Genomic DNA, 16,191 nt, shown 5'->3' with positions numbered 1-16,191 from the left:
AGCCTACGAATATTTGTTTGCTGTTACTGGTGTAGTTTATAAAAATACCAGTTACTAATATTTAAACTTCTCACAGTGATGCTAGCTAGCTGCTTCTGGCTAGCTTTGTGTTAGCCTAATCCCGCCCCATCATTAAATTAGAAATATAACTGTTTATTTGACAGTTGTAGTAACTGGTTCCTTTGTAGATTAATACCAGTTTTACATACAAATCATAACACTCAATTTATAAAAGAAGATAAATTGTTGTACATTAATCTAAGGAAAAGTGTGTGAAGTAAAAAGATGCTCCACATACAGTGAGTTGTCAGTTCATTAGGTACACCGAGCTCTTCTTGAGTCAGTCTGATCCACCAGTCCTGTAACAATCCTCTGAGGTTCAGTTTGTGTTGAAACCGTGTTAAAGAGGAGCTGATTCAACTGTGTGATCACTGTGGAGGACATAGTTTGTGCTGCTATTGAACTGTGTTGCATTACACAGAGAGGTGTGTCTGTTATTTAGCCTAGACTCACTCAAAACAACAGAAACACCTGTCCCTATTACAGTCCAACAGCACCACAGACTGCTGCCTCCACAGGGATCATACAGGTGAATGGCCACGTCTCTGGAACCGTTTCAACATTGAGACCTTCACGGTGGAGGATTATTACAGGACTGTTGGAGCAGACTGACTTCATTTTACCTGGCTGTACCTAATAAACTGACAACTGAATGTAAACCAACTACAACATTTAAAACGTTTTCAATAAAAATAATAATAACTATATAAAACTGTCAGGAGATAATGTGCTGCATAAATATTTCTTTTATCTTGCTGATGATACCAGATATACTTTGAAAATAGATTAACGATAAAATAAAATCACTTTTTTAAAAACCGCTTATTACGTACTGACGCCGGTGCCGTGCGAGTGGCGTAATGACGTTGCGGACCCGGAAAGCCGCTCGCAGCTTGTTGTCGTCGCAGCAGCTCAGCTGATTTTTGCCCCGCACCGTCAGGAACAGAGAGTCTCGGACGGTATCGGAGCCGCCGCCACCGCCACCGCCGCCGTTCTTCGGGTCGTCGTTGTGTTGTCGCCGTCATGAACGTGACGCTCGCCGTGAAACAGTACATCTCCAAGATGGTGGAGAGCAGCGGGCCCGGGATGAAGGTGCTGCTGATGGACAGAGAGACGGTGAGACAACGGGACCGGGGCCGTCTGCTTGTCCTGGTAGTTTCCGTACAGCCTGCAAACACAGTGATCGTATTCAATGATAATCTAAATATTAATCACAATCCTGGTTCTGGTCCAAGTCAGACTGTTCTGCGTTTACAGTGCTGATCGTCCTGGACCGGGTGGGTTGTTGTGGGTTGTTGTGTGCTGGGTGGGTAATAATGCCGTTTAATCCTCCTATTGAGTTCCAAAATCTGACCCTGTTTGAGTTCATTACCAAGCACCGGACAAACACTAATTATTCTCCAGTAATATATTCAATCTGCTAAGTAACCTGTTGTTCATCCATAACCAGTTTATACATACATATACTTACTTTGATATTTATGTACCTTAGACTAGATTAGTTTAAAACAGGTACAGTTCATCTATTTTATTGCTTATGATGAACAGAAGAGGCAAATATATTATAAGACCATGAGGCTAATGATGAACAAAATCATTCCCCAAATAACTTCTTACACATTTAAATCATCAATTATCGTCATGTCTGTTGTGTTATAGGTCAAAATTCTCTTGATTTTGGTCAGTCACACAACAAGTGTCGTGTGTGTGTGTGTGTGTGTGTGTGTGTGTGTGTGTGTGTGTGTGTGTGTGTGTGTGTTTGACAGAGACTGCGGGGAGTGTGCGCGGGATCATATTTGCTGTGTGCCCCTCTATAATTTAATCCAGGTCAATACGCTTTCTTGGAATCGAAACATCCTTTTAATATTGTTAAACTATCATTACTGGATTTTATTACTGTTACTTTTGTTGTAATTTTTGTTATTCAGAATGGAATGAAGCTCCTGACCTGTGTCTGCAGGGTTGTATGCACTACTCTGCTGCCACATGATTGGCTAATGGTTTAACTGCATGAATGTGTGTGTGTGTGTGTGTGTGTGTGTGTGTGTGTGTGTGTGTGTGTGTGTGTGTGTGTGTTACAGACCAGCATAGTGAGTATGGTGTACACTCAGTCTGAGATCCTGCAGAAGGAGGTTTACTTGTTTGAACGGATCGACTCTCAGAACAGAGACAGCATGAAACACCTGAAGGCGATCTGCTTCCTCAGACCCACCAAGGTACAAGACCTTCTGTCCCGCAGCCACACTGGTAAAACAGTGTGGTAGTAACATTCATAATGATGATAATTACAGTGTCAACTGTAGCTGTAGCTAAATCTTTAAAATGTGTGTTTTCTGCAGGAGAATGTAGAACATCTGATCCAGGAGCTGAGGAGACCAAAGTACAGCGTCTACTTCATCTGTAAGTTAGTTGTTGTACTTTCTTTTTGTCAAAACCCGTCCTCCTTCTCAGGGACCTGACTCAGTCAGATCTGAACACAAAGACATGAAACACGTGTTGATATGATTCAGTCTGACTTCCACAGATAGTTCTGGTTTAATGTGCTGACGATTTTTAGGTTTCTGACGCTGAAACTTGTTGATTCTGGAGCTGAGTTTGGTTTGTGCTGCTCAAAGCTTCAATAACAAATTTAGAAAATCCAAAACAGACTAATATCTAAAAAGCTTTTTAGATATTAATGTTAAATCCTCACCTGACTGCAGTGTGTGTGTGTCTGTGTGTGTGTTTCAGACTTCAGTAATGTGATCAGTAAGAGTGAGATCAAAGCTCTGGCTGAAGCTGATGAACAGGAGGTGGTGGCTGAAGTCCAGGTGAGTCTCGGGTCGTACCTGAGTGAAACACGGTCGAGTCCAGCAGCACACACAGATCAGTGAGGTCCTCGCTGCACGCTGGCAGTCAGGACAGGGAACACGTGTAGCTAGATCTGCAACTTAACGTGATTTTAATGACGTGAATGTGATTAACGGCGTCTTAAAGATGAATCCTCTCCAGCCAGAATACTCCAACACCGCAGTTTTTACATTTGGTTTGACTTTTCAGTAAAGGTTTGTAAGTTCAGTTTGTAACTGAGTCTTTAGTTCCCTTCTTTCAATAATAAATTTTTTCTCCTCAGTCAGAGGATCCATAGAAGAGCGACCGGCCATCATTACGTCAGTGGTGCACAGAGCATAGTTTACTATTACACATTACCTTTATTTTGAAGGCAAATTGTACTTCAGTTACGGTGATCCTGACCTTTATTGTGAAGGCAAGTTTGACGTGCGGTATCTTTATCTCGTTGTATTTTACACTTTGACCATGACGTTAACTGTTTAACCACAGCAGAACGTGACAGTGTGAGTGGAAACATGTACACTGTTTGCTAAATAGTGAAAGCTTCGCTCCTTTAGTCAACATTTGATGTCTTCTCAATAATACAGTTGCTAACCGACTAAAATTAGTTTGAATGAATAATGTTAGTCTAAATAACTGATCGTTTGCAACACGAGAAAACAACAGCAAACATGAAGTTTTTAGACATCACTTCGAAAGACGTTTGAGTAATTATAGAGAGCCGTAGTGAAACCAGAACTTCCAGGTTCTGTTCCAGAAGGGAGAGAACCTCACTCAAAATCCCACTGAGATTTCAAATGACTCCAGTAACTAAAAGTCAGGAGTGTTTGTGGTTAGTTCAGACACGTGTGTAATAACAGCAGGGCGGAGAGGACTGAACCCTGACAGGTTTTTAAACCTCAGAGGCTACAGCTAGAAACAATGATGTACCTGTGCTGTAATTTCTTTGGGGGAGTTGTAGTTTTTTCTGTGCTCACACAGTAATTGTTGTTTCATCTTGTTAAAGGACCAGTGTGCAGGATTCGGGTGGATCTATTGGCAGAAATGGAATAAAATAATCGTAATAATGTTTTCATTACTGTTTAATCACCTGAGACGAGGAATCGTTGTTCTCGTCAGCTTAGAATGAGCCCTTCATATCAACATAGGGAGCGGGTCCTCTTCGATGGAGCCCGCCATGTTGCACCGCCATGTTTCTACAGTGGCCCAGAAACACTGGCTCAAGAGAGGGCCTCGTCGTTTTTACGTTACTTGGCCAACGTCACCACTAGAAGCCACTAAATCCTACACACTGGTCCTTTAAAATCACAGCGGTTTCAGTTTCTTATGGCAGCTGCTGTAGTGCAGCGGGTTTGAGATTCATTTTTTCACAGTGACAGATGAAAGAAATGTAAAATGAGAGATTGTAACTGGTTCATTGGTTCGACAGTGAAAGTTGTGTCCCGTGGAGAAGAAGTTGTTCACATGTTGGATTCATCTTCAGTTCACCATTCAGACACAAAGCCAATGGAGTTTAACAGGTGTGTGTGTGTGTGTGTGTGTGTGTGTGTGTGTGTGTGTGTGTGTCTCTGCAGGAGTTTTATGGAGACTTCATCGCAGTGAATCCTCACCTGTTCTCCCTCAACCTGCAGGGAGTGACCAGGGTAAGAACCCAGACCCTTCTCTGTTGGTTCAGTGTTCACAGTGTGATTCTGTCTGGACGAGCTCCAATGTTTGTAAAACACCAGAGTCAAACATGGCGAGTCTGGGACAGCATCGGGCACGGGAGGGGACTGAGCCACCGCGTGGGAACCAGATACGACCCCCTTTTCTTTACATGTCGACTTTACAGTCTGTAGATAAGAAGGTTAGAGCTGAATCGATTAGTTGGTCACAAAAAAATAATTGGCAACTATTGTATATTCAGTGCAAATTTATGAAACATCAAAGACTGAAATCTGTCATTTGCAAAACTATTCAGACCCTTAATTCAGTACTTTGTAGAAGCCCCTTTGGCAGCGATCACAGCTCCGAGTCTTCTCGTTCAGGTCTCCGAAAGCTTTGCACACCTGGATTTCAGCAGTTTATCCCATTATTCCTGGCAGATCCTCTCAAGCCATCTACAGGTCTCTCCACAGACTTCGTATGGGGTTTAGGTCTGGTCTCTGGCTGGACCCCTCAGGGACAGTCAGAGACTTGTCCTGAAGTTGTTCCCCCCCCCAGCATTGCCACAGGCAATAATGTGAACATCATCCTTAATTTTCTTGCATTGGTGGACATTTTTTTTTACCTTTCACAAATAGCTAATAGGAGCCGGCTGTGAAGGAAAAGTCTGTTTATCAGTCATTCACTTTTGGTGTTGCTCCTATAGAAGTTTCAAGGTCTCTCCCAGGGGCCTTAGACAATGTTTCATGAGTCCGAGGGGCCTACATATGGAGCAGCCTGCAGCTTTACCATAAAGGGAAATAAGCCAAACTATGCTTTGTCTGAGCTTCAATTTATGGACAGTGCGCGTGAACATCATGTATGTTTCTATCTTATTGGTGATGTGTTTGGGTTAAAGTAAAGATAACGAATTGGGACTAAGTTCTTTGTCTCATGAAACACTATAAAGATGATTGTAAGACTCTTTCTATTGAGACTTCTTGTGATTAGGTCTGTTTGTCTCCTATATTGTAACTTATAATATATTTCACGTTAACCCTTTCAGTGCTTTGTGTGTTTAATTGTGTTCAGAGTCCTTAGTAGAAAATATTCCACAACATTACCCTTCAGGCGCTGATGCTTCACCAGCGTCTGAGAGAGAAACTATAGATTAAGTGGTTAAATAATGATGTTTGAAAGACACTGTCTTCATAGAGTAGAGGCAGAGCAGAGAGAGGCTCCTCAACATGTCCGCTCTTTTTCTGCATATAAATCTGAATATGTATGTCCATCAGGGTCGGAGCTGGGAGCCCTCCATGTTGTCCCGCTGTACTCAGGGTCTGACCTCCGTCCTCCTCGCTCTAAAGAAATGTCCAATGATCCGCTACCAGCTGTCCTCGGACATGTCCAAACGCCTGGCCGAGAGCGTCAAGGTTTCCACTGCAACCACACTCTCATCACACATTATCGCAGTGTTTAACAGGGGTGGAAAGTAACTAAGTACATTTACTCAAGTACTGTAATTCAGTTTTGAGGTACTTGTACTTTACTTGGGTATTTCTGTTTAATGTTACCTTATACTTCTACTTCACTACATTTCAGGGGCACCACCTCCACCTCAACCTGCTACAACAGTTAAGGCTACGTGCACATTGATGCATCAGTAGTGGATGTAGCTGATAATAATTCAGGACTTGTACTTAAGTTAAGCTTTTAAACGCAGGACTTTTACTCGTATCGGAGTATTTGTTTTTCAGTGTAGTGTTGGAACGTTTTCTTCGACGCCTGCTGTCCACAGCACTGTTACCCTCTGACCTCCATCACTCTGTCATCAGCAAATCATCACAAAGGAGTACGAGCTGTTTGACTTCAGGAAGACTGAAGTTCCTCCCCTGCTGCTGATCCTCGACCGGAGCGACGACGCCATCACACCTCTGCTCAACCAGGTGACCAATCACAACGCTCCGTACCGTGACATCATCAGGTGTATTTCCTGAGAACAAGAATTCCCTCTTGTTATTAACTCGGGAGACATTTTGTTCTAGTTCTGCTTCTTCGTTGATGTAAACTATCTGTTGGTTTCTGGGACGACCTTTCCAACAGGAAGTGTCTCCCGAGGTCACACACACTGATTTACTAGCTCATAACTACGAGAAGAGATCTCACAATCACCCAGACCTGTGTTTGTATTTATGAGATAAGACCTTAGTCTCCTCTTTCTATGGTGAATGCAGTGAGTTTCCGTATTGTTAAATATGTATATTTAATGAAAAACTTCTTGTTTAAAAACGTAGTTTTGGAGAATATAACTTTGGTTTGCGTCTCCTCCTGACGTGTGCAGTTTATACATTACATCCTAAAGCACAAGTGTTTTAATTCCTTTATTCATCCAGCCAACACATGAAGTTTTACTAACACGCAGACATCGCATGTGTTTTCTTAATTAAAATGTCTGTCTGCGGTGTGTTGTCGCATCCTGCAGTGGACCTACCAGGCGATGGTCCACGAGCTGCTGGGTCTGAACAACAACAGGATCGACCTATCCAGAGTTCCTGGGATCAGCAAAGACCTGAGAGAGGTGGTTCTGTCCGCAGAGAATGACGAGTTCTACGCCAACGTGAGTCTGAAGACACTAAAACACCAAATGACTAATTTTATCTCTGAGAAGACTCGAGTCCTGTTGAAAAACTGCTCTCAGCAGTGGTCAGCTGGATCAGGAGCCTCTCAGACCAGGGTCTGCCTTCACAGGGGAAAGGGACTGGAGCACACTGACACATTTGAAAATGCAAACAGACCAACAGTACTGTGTTTTCGGACTCTGATGAAGACACAGCAGTGTTGAAACGTTGTCTGTTTACACTGTGAAAGGCTGCAAATGAATCAGTCTCCAGCCCTTTTCGTTGCCATGGAGGCTTCAGGTCGGTGTCAGGACCAGGACTTGTTGTTCTGTTTGAAGACTCACTCTTTTTCTGTTGGTCACAGCACAACATCACACGATGTGGCCCAAAGTATGTGGACAGGGCTCTCCACATACTTTGGACCCTATAGTTTGTGTTCTGGATTTGGTTTCAGTTTTCACAATGTGTTGGATGTAGAAAATCAGGAAAACTGCTTCAGGCCACAAGTCTGAAGAAAACTGGAGTTCAGTAAAAATAACTAGAAACCACAAAGTTTAGAGGCATGATTTAATTTCTCTTTGACTAATAAAGGTTTGTGTGCATGTGTGTGTGTGTGTGTGTGTGTGTGTGTGTGTGTACACCAGAACCTGTACCTGAACTTTGGAGAGATCGGCACCAACATAAAGAACCTGATGGAAGATTTCCAGAAGAAGAGACCTAAAGGACACCAGAAGCTGGAGTCCATCTCTGACATGAAGGTCAGAGACAGCTGAGGGGTCTGAGAGGTTGAAGTTTTCTGGCTGCTCGAGAAAACCGTAAAACCGTTAGAAAAAGGATGTCATGTGTTCATGTTATGTCTTTTTAGGCTGATTATTTTACCCAGAAAAATCACTGCCCACTCATCACCTGAAACATTTCACCCTTCTGATTCATTTCAACTCATTTGTTGAAGAACATTGACTTTGGTTTGGTTGTTATTTACAGTCCAGAGTTTTCTGTCTGTCCCGGTTCTATTAATATTTATCTTGAAACCAATATAATACATTAATTTACAATTGAATACATACGTGAGTGATTTAAAGGAGCTGAACCACCAAATCACGTGAAATTGGCTTGAGATGTGTGAGCTAGCATTAACAGCTTGGCTGTTTTTTTTTTTTTTTTTTCTTCTCCATCATGAATTGAATCAGCCGCCGCTTTATTTACTGATGTTGAATAATGTAAGTATTTGCGGCGACCAGTCCCACACAGGCAGAGTACACAGTCAGAGCGCAGTACAACTACACAGACAAAGTACAGCTACTGCGTTCAGGTTTTCAGCTTTTTTTTGTTACCTCAAATGAAAAACTCTGAAATGAAAGATTTCTATGGCGTCATATGTCTTATTTAATAAAACAGATACAGGTTGTAATACATCAGTTTTACTTTTAGTTACAGTCTAAAAGTAAAATCACAAGATGTTTTAATGTTCAGTCACAGCATTAAAACTTTAACATTACAACATGTCAAGCTGCCTCAGTGTCTTAAAGGGACAGTCCAGATGTTTTTCCGTCCTCCGGTGTCTGACCCGTCTCCTGTGTGTCCTCCGCAGGCGTTTGTAGATAACTACCCTCAGTTTAAGAAGATGTCGGGCACCGTGTCCAAACACGTGACGGTGGTGGGGGAGTTGTCTCGGCTGGTGTCGGAACGTCAGCTGATGGAGGTGTCAGAGGTGGAGCAGGAGCTGGCCTGTCAGAACGACCACTCCAACGCTCAGCAGGTAACAGCCTCGGAATCCCTGCACACTTTACTGCTCATCAGAGTTTTATAGCTGTGATAGTTGGATTGTTCAGCATCCGTCTCTCGGTCTGTGCCTTTCCTGCGCAGCTCCTTCTGTTTAGTTTGAGTTTCATCATTCAGCTGTTGAACGACTCCAGAAAGTCCAAGTCTGTAAACAACAGCAAGCTTCAGTGAAACGTCTCGAACCTCGGACATTTGAATGAATCTTGATGAAGGGAAGCCAGTCAGGTGGTCAGCGCCAACATCTAACGTACGTTTTATCACACCTGCCTCCAACGCTGCTGTAACCACAGAAAGCCAAAGAACTGCCCCTCAAACACAAAGGTCTTCAGTTCTTCTGTTTTCTCTCACAGTAACCGAACAAAACCGGATGTTTGAATACGTCGCCGTCTCTCACTGTTCTCTGACATGTTATAGATTGAATGAAGACAACAATCGGCAGAATAATCGATAATGAAAACAATTGTTAGTTGCAGCCCTGGGGGGTCTGGTAATAGGTTAGAAATACTGATGATTGAGCAGAGGATCATCAGGACATCAGTGAGACTCGTAGCTCGTCTCACCCTCTCCGCTGTGCTTCCTGTCTTTTCAGATTGTTCGCCGTCTGCTGCAGAACCCGCGTCTCTCGGAGCTGGACGCCGTCCGCCTCGTCATGCTCTACGCCCTGAGATATGAACGCCACAGCAGCAGCATCCTCCCATCGCTGATGGATGAGCTGAGCAGGAGAGGAGTGTCTGAGCGTCACCGCAGGGTAGTCAGCTCCGATTGGATGGTTTAAGCTCTGTGTCCGGTCTTCATCATCTCTAAACAAACTAACCAGACCAACACGTCCTGTCGCCTGGTTTTACTGATTTACAGCTGTTCGTTCCATATATACGTAAACTATCATTACCACTTTTACCATTTACCTGCTGTCTATCTTCATACGTCTCACTTTGTCCGACCAACAGTTTAAAACCCGTTTCTTCTTAAATAACGACTTGATAATCGCTGAAACGATTAACAAGTCGTCAGATAAGCTGTGGATTAGAATCAGGTTTAGTTTCTCATGAGTATTTAACAGTAAAAAAAATGTCTTCTGTGTTTATAAATAAGAAAAATGAGATCAATTAAGTGAATGCTGTAAAATTTGTGTCTCTGGCCGTAAACTGATCCAGTATCAGTCTCTGGTGATCAGATCGGTGTAGATTAGTGATGGTGGTGTTTGGTTTACAGCAGGGGACAGGTTGGTCCACCTCAGCTGTAGGAAGTCTGGCTGGACTCCTCTACCCCCGAGTGTTGAGGAATAGGTTAGATGTTAGAGTCCTGTGGACTGGATCAAGCGTTTAGACGTGTCTTCTCTCTCAGATGGTTCAGTCTGTTGTGGAGTACGGAGGGAAAAGAGTTAGAGGAAGTGACCTCGTCACGCCGACAGACGCCGTCGCCATCACCAAACAGTTCTTCAAAGGACTCAAGGTACACACACACACACACACACCCTAGCAACCACTGTCACCATAGTAACTACCTTATCCTCCCTGGCAACCAATCAAACACCCTGTAAACCAGTTTTTGCAGCACGCTCAACTTTTTTATTTTAAAATGTTGCTTTTATTCATCTTCATCTTTTACCGTGTGACATTTCATATTATTTTGATCAAATATTAATATGCAAAGAGTTTGTTTTAGATTTTTGAGGAGCTGTTCAGGTCTCGTTTGGTCCACGTCTCCTGCGGCTGTTATATGACGGGGACGTTGCCAGAGAAATGGACACTTTTTGAGTCAGCAACAATCCCACAGACACCTTCATCAATCACTTCGCTGTTTTTAAGCCTCACCAGCTAATGTCCGTCAGTCTGTCCACTCTGAATCTTCTTGGATTGCATCTTTGCCACTTTGATCACTGAGAAGGATAATAGGAAATACTGTGGATGTTTCCTTTTCATTTCAGTAGAATTGGAATTCAGAATTGAAGAACTCAGGGATAGATTGATCTTTTTTTTTGTTTTTTCATTTGATTTTGTGAGTGGCTGCAGCAGGAAGAAGCGATCAGGCCCTTAAAACACAAGGGAATCGCATCTCACAGCATCGTGATGCGATATCAGCGAAACAATATGACCATGAAAACGACAGGAGGAAATCATGAAAACTGCACCGTCAGAGTCTTTAAGCCGACTACAGACTTCAGGAGCTCCGGGCCGATTCATCCCCGATTCACCCTCCCGACAATCGGAGGAGAAGTCTGGTCTGGGACTTTGTTCAGTATCGATGTTCGGCTCAGATTATCTGGTAATGTGAGGCGTTTACAGATCCAGTCTTGAACCATCGGGCCGCCCTGATAATATCAAACATATCGGATATTTAGGAGTTAAGGTCTGGACGATCACGATTACGTCAGTCCCGGAGCAGCTGACGGTGTTGCCAAGCGACGGTAAACATTCTAGCACTCGAGGCGGGACGGATGTCAAAACTGACAGTTAAAATCCCAGCTCCAGCTCTGGACGAAGAACAGACAACCCGTGTTGACGACATCTCTCCAACTATGTTCTCATCCAGACTCTTTCACCTTCTGCTTCTGTGTTTTTCTCACTGCAAAGTAACGTTACTGACGTTACAGCGAGTTGTTGCACCACAGTTTCCATTTTGTTTACATCTGCTTCCCCATCAGATCACGTGAGGTCACAGGATCACATGAGATCATATGAGCTCACGTGATCACACGAGGTGGGTCATTGGTCCCTGATTGCTCCTCTGATGTCCTGTAGTGTGTTCATGTTAGAGATCAGAGAGGAGAACATGTTAAGTTTCTCCTCGTGTGCGATGCAGCCTGATTTCAGTCAGTCAGGACTTTAAACCTGTTTTAGCCTGAGTCCGGTTTAAGAGGGACCGTCTGAATCCAAACAACAGATCAACAGGCCACAGGCTAATTACTACAGGACGCTGGACAGGATATAGGAAACCACCTGGAATAGGACAGACCTGGTGTGGGTGACAGGGACCAAGACAGTGGGCTTACCTAGTTGGAGTGTATACTACATAACAACCTGTGTGTGTGTGTGTGTGTGTGTGTGTGTGTGTGTGTGTGTGTGTGTGTGTGTGTGTGTGTTCAGGGGGTGGAGAACGTGTACACTCAGCATCAGCCTCTGCTTCACGACACTCTGGATCAGCTGATTAAAGGTCGACTCAAAGACAGTCAGTTTCCATACCTGGGAGCCAGCAGTCTCAGAGACAGGTAAACCACACACAGCTGAGAGACAGGTAAACCACACACCTGAGAGACAGGTAAACCACACAGCTGAGAGACAGGTAGCACACACACACCTGAGAGACAGGTAGCACACACACCTGAGAGACAGGTAAACCACACAGCTGAGAGACAGGTAAACCACACAGCTGAGAGACAGGTAGCACACACACCTGAGAGACAGGTAAACCTCACCTGTAAACTGAAAGGTGCGCAGGAGAAAAAGCAATAATGCAAAATATATTTAGACTTGTATTCTCATAACACACATAATATTAATAAATAGGTCAAAATCCGTACACATCAAAAATAGAACCAGTAATAACCTGTTATTAAAAATTCTATAAAAAACTGTCAATCAAACAGTGAATGATCTCACTACATTGTAGGACAAGAAAAACTAGAAAAAAAATCAGAATACACAGACCACCAATTCTAAATAACAAGTTAAATCCTGGTTTATGGTTCCTGGTCTTCATTGAGGCTTCTGAAGCCGGACTCTGAAGGGACAAGATCCAACAAGTCCAGACTGCCTCCTGTAGGGGGCACTGTAAGCTTCTCTGTACCACCAAATATCACCGTCATCAAAACCCTCGACCAGCGTGATCTCTGTAGTCAGGGACTGATCCTGGATCAGTTGATCCAAAAACAACTTTTCCAGGATTAAAACAGAAAGTGAATCTGCGACGTTTGTGAAAACCGATTCACCGTTTCACTAAGTTTTCAATAAAAAGGTCAAAAAATGTGACGCTTACAGGTTCGTTTGAAGACGTCGCCCTGGACTCAGAGAGACATGATTTTGATTTCTCGATCAGTCGACAGAATAATGTGCAGCCCCGCCGCCGTCTGTGTCCAGCCAGAGGAGCAGCTCAGAGATTTTACAGGTTCCTGACGGCAGCAGACATTAAACCAAACTCACCTGCTCTCTGGAAAGTAACAGCCCGAAGCTGTGAGTTGGGGAAAGGCTGCAGCTCAGGGGACATTAGTCTGACATTTAGTCTGGTCCTCAGACCTGGTTCAGGGTCAGGGAACGCGTTATGTCAAAGAGTGTCCTCACAAAGATAGAAGTAAAAGTGTGTGTGTGTGTGTGTGTGTGTTTCAGGCCTCAGGACATTATCGTGTTTCTGATTGGTGGAGCCACGTATGAAGAAGCTCTGACTGTTTACAACCTGAACCGCAGCACACCTGGAGTCCGCATCGTCCTGGGAGGAAGCAGCATCCACAACACAAAGAGGTCTCTCTCTCTCACACACACACACACACACACACACACACACACACACACACACACACACACACACACACAGAACAGAACCTCCTTTAACTTTAATTACATTTTCATTAAACAGTCTTTGATGCTGTAGGAGCAGCAGCTGAAATTAACAGTAGATTATTTCTACTATTAATTCATCTATGAATTATTTTCTCAGTCAACAAGACATAGTGACGAAGCCTCCATCTCACTTCCTCAGAGTCCTCGTTGACAGATGTCTTGTTCTTGTCCAAAGAGACTCAGGTTCCTGTGACAGAAAACCGAGAGAAACAGCAGCCACAGAACAGTTGACATTTTTTCACTGTTTTTGGTGACAATAAACTAATTGAAACAGTGAATGAATTAAAGAAACAGTTGCTGATTATTATTCATTTCTAGTGTAACGTCGACACGAACTGGTTGTTGGAGACCATTAGTTTGGCACTGAACGTCCCGCTATGTTCCGTCGTCTGACAACAGAAAGAGAGAGACATGTCAATGAGAACAGCTTTGCTGGGAATTATTCAGATGTGTTAAACGACTGTATATGTGAGGACAGACAGCAGGAGAGAAGAAGACGGATGAAGGTCCAGACACGGGCGAGGTTTTGACCTGGTCTTGTTTGTTAAATGTTAAGGGCATCGTTTCTGCCCACTCCTGGAACCGGACCTACGTCCCTGCTCTCACATCTTATGACGACCGTGAGCTTCAGTTTAAGTCCCACACGGTCGACAGCTCAGCTGCTGCAACAGACTGAACGAACTCTTACCGGAGTCCCAGTCCAGGTGTCTTTACCCCCCCTCACTCTCTCTCTCTCTCCCCTCTCAGTTTCCTGGAGGAAGTCATGTTGGCGACGGGTCACGGTGCCGACAGACCACAAGGAAGTGGTCGCCACGGCAACAGACGCTGAACACACACACAGGCAGGCTCCAGAATGGCTCGCTGGATAAAAAACAACATTCCCAACATTTCGTGTCTGTTTTTGTTTAAAGGAGCAGTCCAAAATGTCTCCGATTCTCCCAGTCCAGAGCCGTTTCTGCTTTTTTTTCCTCCCTGTTTACAGACTCGAGGAGTCAGAAAATTAGGAACACCTCTGAGTCTGACACAGTCCAGTGCATCTCCATCAGTGACCCTGAGCTCAGCGATGAAACCCTGAACTGAATGAACAAGAAAAGCTGAACATTGGAGGCGTCAGAGCAGGAGACTGCGCTGGACTGCATCAGACTGTGCAGGTGTACCTAATAAAGTGGACACTGAGTGTATGTTGCATATTATTCAAGCCAACGTGTTGGCTCAGAGAGGCTCTAACAAAAGGAAACGACGACACGGATTTGTTCCAAGCTGCTTCGGGTACCTGGACCCCAGTGCGCCTGCGATACCTGTCTGAAGCAAAGGCAACATGAACACACCCTCCACCAGCCGGTGACTTGTTCATTCAGATTTGTTTATCGGGTGGAATGTCCCTTTAAAATGTCTGCGAATGTTTTAAGTTAAAAGCACCAATAAATAAGAACTGTGACAGGCCAGCATCGTGTGATTCATTTTAAAGTTGACGTCATTTACTGGTTTTTGTCACAGCTGCAGTTCCTGGATTTTAAAGTGGATCCGAGTTTTTTCCTCCTGCTGCTTTTTATCAGCTCAGGGTGAAACCTGAGTTTTGTGTGAAAAGGGAGGAGGTGAGAATGTTTTCAGCCGCTGTGATAGATGGAAACATGCCGACGCCATTTTATCGATTATTCAACCTGTCTGTGAACGTCATCATTCTTCTTTACCACACGTCAGGTATGGAAAAGGAAAAGAGAAAAAGACTTGATCAAAACAAAATAAATAAATGCTGAAATAGAAGAAATTGAATAAATACTTAATAGAATGAATAAATACACAAGTAAATACTCAATTGAATACATGAATATGCAAATTAATGAGTAAATGTTAATCTGGACATAAATACATGTCCAACATATGTATAAATCTTTAATTTATTCTATCTTAATCATTAATTATGTTAATGAGGACAGATTATTTATGTCCTAATTAATTACCATCAATTATTTAATTTAGTTTGGTGGGAAGAACAGGTAGAGCAGGGTGTCATCGGCACAGCATGTGAGTGGATACTCAGACCCAGGGAGGTGGTGCACATTGAGAACCGTAGGGGACCAAGCACAGATCCTGGTGGTACCCCAGTGGGACCTTTGAACAATCGCTCTGTGAGGTGGGACTCGGAGTACTGCTGCACGAGAGATGCCCGGTGTGGGTTGTGGGGACAGGAGGCTTTGGTGGTTCACCGTGTCAAAGGCTGCCAGCAGGTCTAAGAAGTGAACTGGTATCTGGGCATCGCTCCTCTCTGGCTGCAAGGTTTCTATCACTGACAGCAGAAACTAGACTGGTTTGGATCCATCTGAGTACTAATGGAATTCATTCTAGATAAGGCAACGTATACAAGTAAGGTTAGTATGTAGCACGGAACCGGGACACACAAACACGGCGTCGTCTTTGTTCTGTGTTCGCTATCACTTCTGGTCTTTCCCTCGCTCAGTAAAAGCAGGAAAACCATCAACAGAGACAGAAAAAGAGTGTTCTGAATTCTGCGTGTGTGTTAACACACTGGGCCAAACAAATCGGATGCAGGTTCTGACAGGACGTTGGTCCAAATGATGAGATAATACATCAGAGTTTTGACCTTTCACATCAAGATGACGAAGAAACCAGTCAAATTCACGACCCGTCCTGAGGATTATTAGAGTTCAAATCTGTCTAATAACACGGGCTCAGTATCTCATGACCGTGATTCACCATGAAGG

At 43.7% G+C, this 16,191-nt stretch overlaps 1 protein-coding gene across 2 annotated transcripts; it reads left to right on the top strand.

The window, feature by feature from the left end:
- The first annotated feature begins 920 nt into the window (after positions 1-920).
- Positions 921-14,905, top strand: vps45 (vacuolar protein sorting 45 homolog). 2 transcript variants are annotated; one of them, XM_040122146.1, is made up of 15 exons: positions 921-1,176; positions 2,142-2,276; positions 2,400-2,460; positions 2,791-2,870; positions 4,467-4,535; positions 5,811-5,948; positions 6,351-6,461; positions 6,998-7,132; positions 7,778-7,891; positions 8,725-8,892; positions 9,505-9,663; positions 10,260-10,367; positions 12,002-12,123; positions 13,238-13,369; positions 14,216-14,905. In XM_040122146.1, exons 1-15 carry the CDS (start codon positions 1,084-1,086, stop codon positions 14,295-14,297), a joined length of 1,707 nt encoding a protein of 568 aa, XP_039978080.1. In that variant the 5' UTR covers positions 921-1,083; the 3' UTR covers positions 14,298-14,905. The 2 variants fall into 2 exon arrangements, with proteins under 2 accessions (XP_039978080.1, XP_039978079.1); XM_040122145.1 differs by lacking the exon at positions 14,216-14,905 and adding an exon at positions 13,608-14,204.
- Positions 14,906-16,191: the final 1,286 nt, after the last annotated feature.

This window comes from Xiphias gladius, chromosome 24 (genome assembly GCF_016859285.1).
Source record: "Xiphias gladius isolate SHS-SW01 ecotype Sanya breed wild chromosome 24, ASM1685928v1, whole genome shotgun sequence".
Taxonomy (NCBI): domain Eukaryota; kingdom Metazoa; phylum Chordata; class Actinopteri; order Istiophoriformes; family Xiphiidae; genus Xiphias; species Xiphias gladius.
The sequence above is the reverse complement of the archived record's forward strand: the minus strand, read 5'-3'. Positions and strand labels throughout refer to the sequence as shown.

What these genes read in the sequence shown, in the direction of transcription:
- vps45 (XM_040122145.1), top strand. Translation starts at nt 1,084, where the DNA reads ATGAACGTGACGCTCGCCGTGAAACAGTACATCTCCAAGATGGTGGAG. An exon ending in AGGTGGTGGCTGAAGTCCAG is followed by an intron (nt 2,871 to 4,466) that starts GTGAGTCTCGGG and finishes GTGTCTCTGCAG; the next exon opens with GAGTTTTATGGAGACTTCAT. An exon ending in AGCATCCACAACACAAAGAG is followed by an intron (nt 13,370 to 13,607) that starts GTCTCTCTCTCT and finishes TCACTTCCTCAG; the next exon opens with AGTCCTCGTTGACAGATGTC.